The sequence below is a fragment of the Dipodomys ordii genome, unplaced genomic scaffold, assembly GCF_000151885.1.
Source record: "Dipodomys ordii isolate 6190 unplaced genomic scaffold, Dord_2.0 Scaffold101, whole genome shotgun sequence".
Classification (NCBI taxonomy): Eukaryota; Metazoa; Chordata; class Mammalia; order Rodentia; family Heteromyidae; genus Dipodomys; species Dipodomys ordii.
Genome location: NW_012267317.1, coordinates 240256 through 248975, shown reverse-complemented (window position 1 = coordinate 248975; position 8720 = coordinate 240256). Strand labels below are relative to the sequence as shown.

General features: G+C 50.1%; 1 protein-coding gene across 1 annotated transcript in view; it reads left to right on the top strand.

Annotated features, from left to right (window-relative positions):
* Positions 1-8720, top strand: part of Nom1 (nucleolar protein with MIF4G domain 1) — a 30719-nt gene that overhangs the window by 14202 nt on the left and 7797 nt on the right. Inside the window, exons 3-9 of the mRNA XM_013027204.1 lie at positions 15-321; positions 355-482; positions 749-879; positions 2778-2973; positions 5643-5966; positions 7352-7462; positions 8018-8185. Of these exons, the coding sequence (XP_012882658.1) occupies positions 15-321; positions 355-482; positions 749-879; positions 2778-2973; positions 5643-5966; positions 7352-7462; positions 8018-8185 (1365 nt within the window). The remainder of the gene's footprint in view (positions 1-14; positions 322-354; positions 483-748; positions 880-2777; positions 2974-5642; positions 5967-7351; positions 7463-8017; positions 8186-8720) is intronic.

Genomic DNA, 8720 nt, shown 5'->3' with positions numbered 1-8720 from the left:
CCCGCGCCGCGAAGGCCGCCGCCGCCCGGCAGCGGGCGCTGCTGTTGGCCAACGAGGAGGAGGACCGGGAGATCCGGAAGCTGGAGCGCCGCCTGGGCTGGCACAAGCGCAGGAAGAAGGGCGACGGCGGCTCGGTGCCGCTCAGCTTCGCGCGGGACGGGCTGGGCTACATCCTGGGGGCCCTGGAGCCCCGGGGCGGCCTGGGCGGCCTGGGCGACGGTGACAGCGGCGGGGAGGAGGAGGCCGCGGCGGCGGGACGACACACCCGCCCCGGGAGCGACCCGGGGAGCGAGGAGGAGGAGGAGGAGGAGGAGGAAGACGCCGACGCGGGGAGCCTGGAGGAAGCCGAAGCCGAGGCGCGGGGGGAGAGCGCACCGAAGAGAGTCCGTTTTGCAGACGAAGAGGAGAGCCAGAGTTCCTCTGAAGACGAAGACACGAGCCAGAGTTCCTCGGAAGAGGACGAGGACGACGCGCCGAGTCAGGTACAGCGGGCGCAGCGGGCCCACCTCCTAGCCCCGCGGGCCTTCCCTTGGGCGCGGGGCCTCGACGGCTTGACGCGGCCCATCGAGGGAGGCCAGGCCGCCCAGGCCACCCGGAAGGTTCTAGACGCCGCAGCCAGAGCTCCTGTCCCGCGTACAGCCGTGGCAGGCGGCAGCAGTTGCGCCGAGTGTCTGGGAATTTAAAAGTAAATGTGCGAACATATGAGGTAAGCTTTTTTTTCTTCTCTCCATGTATTCCTCTTTTCCAGGAGAGCCCTTGTGAGCCTGGTAGACAGTACATCCCGCCTCAGGTGAGGCTGGAGGAGGAGGGCACAGGGGATGTCCGCAAGAAGGAAGAACTAGAAAGGCTGAAGAAGCAGGTTAAAGGCCTCATTAACAGGTAACTTTCCTGATGGCCGCATCCCATGCCCCAAGGCCATGCATGTGTCCCTATACAGGACTGTCCTGGGGTTGTAACACCTGTGGCAGGGGCTTTGCCTGTAGAGATGCATCCAGACCCGTAGTGTTATGACAGAGAGGTCTTTGCCTGTAGAGATGCATCCAGACCCATGGTATTATGACAGAGAGGTCTTTGCCTGTAGAGATGCATCCAGACCCGTAGTGTTATGACAGAGAGGTCTTTGCCTGTAGAGATGCATCCAGACCCATAGTGTTATGACAGAGGAGGCCCAGCCGTTTGGTACTGGCTGTTTGCACGCAACACCTGGCCCACACTGGGAAGGAATGGGACGGAGACTGCTCTCTCCGGAAGAGCGGAGAAAGCCTTGTGAGGGAGGAGCAGGCCCACTCAGTTGGACAGCCTCTCTCTTCTGGGTCACTGCTCACTTCTGCATTTCCTACCTCAGGACTGCAGGCCTGGCTCAAGTGGTAGGGCCTTTGCTTATTTGTCTAGCAGGCATGAGACCCTGAGTAAATACAAATCAAATAATGCCTGTTGGAAACCACACAGACGGGACTTCATTTGTCACTCACACCCCCTCCGTGGCTCTCTAGCTTTGAAGACTGACTGAAACTTTTGTCTGCTAATACTTTTCTCCACTTGTCCCATTCTCCTTACCCAGAGGCCCTTTCCAGCCCTCTTCTGGAGGTGGCCACTGTCCTTACCTGTAGTTTCCAGTGTGTTTTACTTTGTTAAACGTTCATTTGGGAATTACTACAGATTCACAGAGACCTGCAAAGGCAGTACGGGAGTTCCTACATACCTTCCTCCATTTCCCAAACGCCTGTGTGTGATTCTGTGGCTTCTCCACAAGCTATGGAACCATTTCACCACAGGATGCAGAAGCATTCCATCACAGGATACAGAACCAATTCCATCACAGGATACAGAAACATTCCTTCACAGGATACAGAAGCATTCCATCACAGGATACAGAAACATTCCATCACACGATACAGAAGCATTCCATCACAGGATACAGAAGCATTCATTCCATCACAGGATCCAGAAGCATTCCATCACAGGATCCAGAAGCATTCCATCACAGGATACAGAAACATTCCATCACACGATACAGAAGCATTCCATCACAGGATACAGAACCAATTCCATCACAGGATACAGACGCATTCATTCCTTCACAGGATACAGAAGCATCCATTCCATCACAGGATACAGAAGCATTCATTCCATCCATCACAGGATACAGAAGCATTCATTCCTTCACAAGGCTCTTGTTCCACCCTTTGTCACACTCCCTCTTTCCTACATTGCTTCTGTTTCTAAGTAAAGCTCAAACACTTTCTACAGCATCTGCTGGAATTTTACCCTGCTGTTTTGATGTTCAGTGGTAGCCTAGGTGCAAGGTGGGTAGTCTGGATACACATGGCCTTCCTTCCTCACCTGCTCAGATGGAGCAGCCTGTTCTCAGTGCAGAGATGGGCACGGTAGTATTTCTCTCCTCTTCCCCTCAGGATCAGGACTTGAATTCAGGGTCTGACACTTTTACTGAAAGCCTGGAGCTCTACCACCTGAGCCATGCCTCTAGCCCCAAAAAGTAGTGTTTTTTCTAGCGTGGTCCCGGGTGCTTGGTCCTGTAGGCACATCCTCCACCCCGGAGAACATGGAGTGCTTTGGTTGCCACAGGAGACAAAGGGAGAGCTACACCTGAGATTCTGAACTATATGATTATAAGAAGCGCACACTGGATTACTGCAGCAGGCTCAGAGTGGAGTAAGAGTGGATGGAGTAGGATGGCTGGGTAGTATTGGTAACTCCTTAGTTTTTCATTGACCTGAAAAAATCCTACATTTAGAACACCATTGCTTTCTTTGCAGGCTGAGTGAGCCGAACATGGCTTCCATCAGTGGGCAGCTGGAGGAGCTGTACATGACCCACAGCAGGAAGGACATGAACGACACCCTAACCGCAGCCCTCATGGGCGCCTGCGTCACTGCCACGGCCATGCCCAGCAGACTGATGATGGAGCATGTCCTCCTCGTTAGCATCCTTCACCACACGGTTGGGATCGAGGTATTGTCCGTCCCTCCTCCCCCAACCACTGTCTGTGTCAGAGTGGTGGAGTTCTCCTCCTCCAGGTGATGGGTGCAAGTGGCCCAGAGGACTCACTAAAGGCTAGTGATTCACCATGGTAATGGTGGAGGAGATGTCCCTGTCGACCTTGTGTTCTCCCCCTTTTCCTGGCTGGCTGCAGCTACAGGAGTCTTTGCTATTCCTAGACCATCTCCTAAACTTTGTTATACAGCAGTAGTCTCATTGGAAGAGAAAGCCTTCAGACCTGTTGGGCCCGGGAGGGTGCAGATAGAGGAAGATGTCAGCACAGCCCTCAGCCCCTCATGATCTCTGCTGTGCAGCATTTGTACCAGCTGCGTTGGGAATAGTCTTTGGAAGTAACTTTTTGTTCCAAGAGCTATACTCACTTCACACATGAGTGAGTCCATTTTCTTCCCATTACAAAGCATAATGGAAGCCATGGACATGTTTCTTTGTGCCCTGCGATTGCCGTAATTCATGTTGTTCTGTGGCCTGCTTAGTACATCCCCGTCCTCCTAGGGCATGCTGGTGCACTTCATCAGACTTCATAATGTATGGTTTTTGTACAGATAGGATTTCAGTGAGCTATAGTGAAAGTCATAGACCTGACCGTCTACGGCACATCAGGGATTGAGTTGATTGCAAACATGATATCATTAGTCCTACTTGTCATTTAAACCTTTGCTAATAGCATAAAGGACAATGAGATGACTTGTTCAAGGGGAAGTCATTTAGCTAATGACATCCACTAAACTCCTGCTCCATTAAACTTCCTCACAGGGATTCATGGAAAGAAGAAGAGACTAGAACATGATTCCCGCTACTGCATTGCTCCAGCACTCATCTAAAATCAGTCCTGTGTAGACTTGTGCTAATATGCACGCATCAGGGTCAATGGATAGTTTTGCAATATGAGTCATAATTTTTGCATCATGAATTATATTCGTGTTAACTGTTATAAAACTATATTTAGTTTTAAAGACAATAGAATTTAAATTTTGACAAATTTTTATGTAACTAAATCTACTTGTAATGTTGGACACATACCTGAATGTATTTGGAGCCTGGATTTTTCTGCCTATCTGTGGAATTCTGATTCCTTAACTCGTGCATGGATTTAAGATGGTAGTTAGTCAAGTACAGAATATTCTTCAGGTTTATCTTTAGTAAAGGGTCTTGAGTGTGAGTTTTCAGGTTACATGAAGTCTCAGTCTTCAGTTTCAACTTCTAGCAATTACCATTGCCTCCCTCCTGATAATCTGTTGTCCTCTCTAGATTCTCACAGGGCTGTGTGTATATGTTCCTGTTGTGCTCTGAGCGATGTCTCATCCTCCCCTGAGATTACTGGCACTTCTCAAACATCAGCCTGTCCTGCCTGATGTCCTGCAGTGATGCTTAGAAGGCCCTTGAAGGGATTTATCCAGCCCCCTAACCTGCTTCTTGCACATTCATTACCCAGGGCAAAACCCTGGGGATTCCTAGCCAGCCAGTGGTTTGCCCTGCCCTGTCAGCGGGGTCTGTGTGCCCAGACCTTAGTCCCCAGTCCAGCATGACGGCCTCCAGCTGGACTGCTCCCTCCTCTGCTCCTTACCACCATGCCTGTCTCTGTCTTCTCCCTCATTCTCAGATTGGCTAGGAGTTGAGAACAATGGCTTGCCGTGTGATTCTCTCAGAATACTCTCTGCCATTCCTGCCTTTGCATTTCATTGTCCCGGTTTAAACCAGATAAATTCAAATCCAGGCCTTCCTTCCTCCTTCAGTACCAAATTACTGAATTGGGAGTAGAATGTTCCGGAACAGCAGTGGGAAGGTGCCATAGTAACGTCACCAAGCTTCATGGGGCAGCTGCTAGTTCCTGACTTGATTCTGTCTTTGAGCCTGGCAGCCGGTGGCTGTGGGGCTCCTGAGGAACAGCGCGTGCGTCTCAGCCAGGGTCTCTGGGAGTGGGCTGGGGCAGCGTGTGTTCACCACTCCCTGTCCTTGCGGAGCTGCTGGACCTGCCTGCTCGTGCCCTTCACTTTCCCACTTGCGTTCCTTCCTGATCAGGAATTAACTTGGAAGAGGTCTTCTGAGAAATGAGTATTGCCAAGCAGTGGTGGTACATTTTTAGAAATAGACTTGTGTGTGCCTCTGAGTGCTGGTCCTGGTGCTTGAACTTAGGGCCTTGTACTTAAGCTTTTTTTTCTCAAGGCTAGTGCTCTAACACTTGGGCCTCAGCTCTACTTCTAGCTTTTTGATTGCTAATTGGGGGGTAGAGTCCTAGGGACTTTTTTGACCAGGTTGGCTTTGAGCCGCAGTGCTCTGATCACTACCTCCTGAGGAGCTAGGATTACAGGCATGAGCCACCAGCACCTGGCCAGAAAAAGACTTTTTAAAATCAAGTTTATTTTTCCAAGGAACCAGAAATGACCCTCAAAAAAAATGTTGATATTGAAGAGAAAAGTACATCTTTACAGAACATACTTGTGTACTGCAGCAGATGAAGTGCTGTCCCTTACTAAGTGTGCAGTGTTCGTTCGTGTGCCATGAACTAAGCAGGCGTGTGTGTTAGTAAGGCTGTGCCCTGTGTGCTTGTTGTGTGTTGCATAAAACGTAACAGTGCTGTTTGAAGACCACCATGGTGACATGGGTCCTCTTGTCCCATTCAGGTTGGCGCGGGCTTTCTGGAGGCTGTGGTGAGGAAGTTTGATGATGTCTATAAAAATGGAGGTGAAGACAAAGAGTGTGACAACCTCTTCACCATCGTTGCCCATTTGTACAATTTCCACGTGGTGCAGTCTCTTCTTGTCTTTGATATTTTGAAGAAACTTATTGGAACTTTCACAGAAAAAGACATTGAACTAATCCTATTAATGCTGAAAAACGTGGGCTCTGCCCTGAGGAAAGATGACCCGTTGGCATTGAAGGAGCTGATCACAGAAGCCCAGGCCAAGGCCAGCGGGGCGGGCGGCAGATTTCAGGACCAGACCAGGGTACGAGTGCCACTGAGCTGCTTCTAAGTGCCCCCAAAGCAAAGCACCCTAAAAGTATTTGGGGTAAATATTATACTTCATTTCCTATGATTTCTGCTTCCTTTATCCCTGTCGTACAGTGACTTTGTAGCTAATCTACAAACCAATTTTGCTTCTTTATTAAAAATACAGATCAGCCAGGTACCGGTGGCTCAGGCCTGTAATCCTAGCTACTCAGGAGGCTGAGATCTGAGTATCATGGTTCAAAGCCAGCCCGGGCAGGAAAATCTGTGAGACTCTTATCTCCAATAAACCACCACCAGAAAACTGGAAGTGGTGCTGTAACTCAAGTGGTAGACCATTCGCCTCGAGCTGAATTGCTGAGGGAGAGTGCCCAGGCCCAGAGTTTAAGCCCCATGACTGACAAGGGCAGATCAGTGTTCTCAGAATTTAAAAATCAGCTCCACAAACCAAGCAGCAGTGATACCTGTAATCAAATCCTACTATTAAGGAGACTTGAGATCTGAGAGTCATAGTTCAAAGCCAGCCTGGACTCTTACTTCCAGTTAACCAGGAATAGCTCAGAAGTGTGGTTATGATAAGAGTGCTAGCTTTGACTGAAAAAGCTAAGGTGCCAAGGCCCTAAGTTCAAGTACTGGCACCACACAAAAAAAAACAACCCCATCAGCATGTACATTTACTGAGGAGGTAAGCACAGCTGTGGTGTGGGATCAAGTGCCACACTGGCTTGATGTGTGGCTCTGCTTGGACACTAGCAAAGCCCAGTCAGCACGTACATTTACTGAGGAGGTAGTCTTGCTAGCCTCAGTTCCCCTGTCTGTGACGTGACCTAGTATGAGTCCGTGCTGGGAGCTATGGAGCAGCCTGAGAAGCCCTCTGCGGAAGGAAGAAAGCGGGAGGCTTGTCCCGTCCCTGTGGGAGCCAGCGTGGGGTACTGTGGAACCTGAAGTGCAGGTGGCCTTACTGTGTCCCGACTGGCAGCCAGGATTCTGACATAGGTTCCCGAGTGTCACTGCTGGATATGGGGAAGTAGTGATTTTTTTTCCCCGTTGTGGGGCTTGAACTCTGGGCCTGGGCACTGTCCCTCAGTTCTTCAGCTCAAGGATAACGCTCTACTGCTTGACCTACAACACCACTTCTGGTTTTCTGATGGTTTATTGGAAATAGTTTTCATGGCCTTTCCTGCCCAGGCTAGCTTTGAACCACAGTCCTTAGATCTCAGCCTTCTGAGTAGCTAAGATTACAGGCATGAGCCACCAGCGCCTGGCCTGACTTCTTATCTGTAGGAATGACCATGAGTATCCACAGCGTCATACAATGGTACTGTGTGGAACAGTCATGCAGACATCCAAAAAGATCACTTTTTTTCTTTCTTTTCCTTAAAGATACGATTTATGCTGGAGACGATGCTGGCGTTAAAGAACAACGACATGCGCAAAATTCCAGGTTATGACCCTGAGCCTGTGGAGAAACTGAGGAAGTTACAAAGAGCTCTGGTAGGTTCTTCCCATTCTGGTTTGTCTTCAGCCTCCCCACTACTAGGATCTATTTGATGATGATGGAGACACAGACCTCCAGGTCATGTGTGTGGCATCACCCAAGTGTCCGGAGAAAGAGTGGAAGGCACTGGGTGTCTACAGAGAGACTCCGGCCAGGCCTGCCACAGGTCTCCCTCTGGGACCCTTCATATTGGTTGAGAATGTGCTTTGCCCCAGAGCGCCACTGCTAGTCTTTAGGGTCCTCTGGTGGCCCTCTTGCAGCATGCCAGCTAGGCAGAAGGAACCTGTTGTCATGGCTCTTATAAGTTCTCCGTCTAACGGTCATGGCTTTTCAGAACCCTGGCTCATGGTCCCATTCCCGCTGGTGCTGAGCCTGAGGCAGCGGTCTTCCCCTGATATGACTGCTTTCCAAACACTGAGTTATGGCCCAAGTACACCATGTCCATTGTTAGCAATTCATCCCAATATTCATGCACCAGAAATGCCATTACAAGCAGGAAGATATGCTGGAACAAGTTAGGAACATCTCACAAGACCCTTTCCTTTAATCAGGTGCGCAGTGCTGGCTCAGGTTCTGAGACTCAACTTCGTGTCTCCTGGGACGGGATCTTGAATGCAGAGCAAACCGGCCGCTGGTGGATTGTGGGGTCTGCATGGAGTGGAGCCCCCATGATCGACAGCAGTCACCAGACTCACCTGCAGAAACCACTTGCTGGCAAGGTATGGAGACCCTGTGCTCTAGGCTGCCAGGCCGTGACTCACGCCACCGCCATCTACCCCTTCTGAGTTTGTCAGAGCCCCAGACACACCACACAGAAGATGAGACCATTAAGTGGAGTGAGGGAGACACACAAAAACCAAAGCACTCATTCTTCAAATACCTCTTGCTAAGACCTGGAAGTTCAGCCCCATTGGCTTGGATTTCAAATTGTGAACATTTTTTGTGTTTCTTTGTGGTCTGTGTCTGTGTCTGTGTGTGTCTGTCCTGGTCACGGTCTGTGCACTTTCCCTGAGCTTTTTTTTCTGTGGGTCATAGGCTTGAACTCCGAACCTGGATGCTATCCCTAAGTTCTTTTGCTCAAGGCTACCACTCTGCCACTTTGAGTCACAGTGCCATTTCTGGTTTTCTGGTGGTTAATTGGAAATAAGAGTCTCAAGGAGGGCTGGGAAGGTGGCTCAGTGGTAGAGCGCTTGCCTTGCATGCCTGAGGCCCTGGGTTCGATTCCTCAGCACCACATAAGCAAAAAGAAAAAAG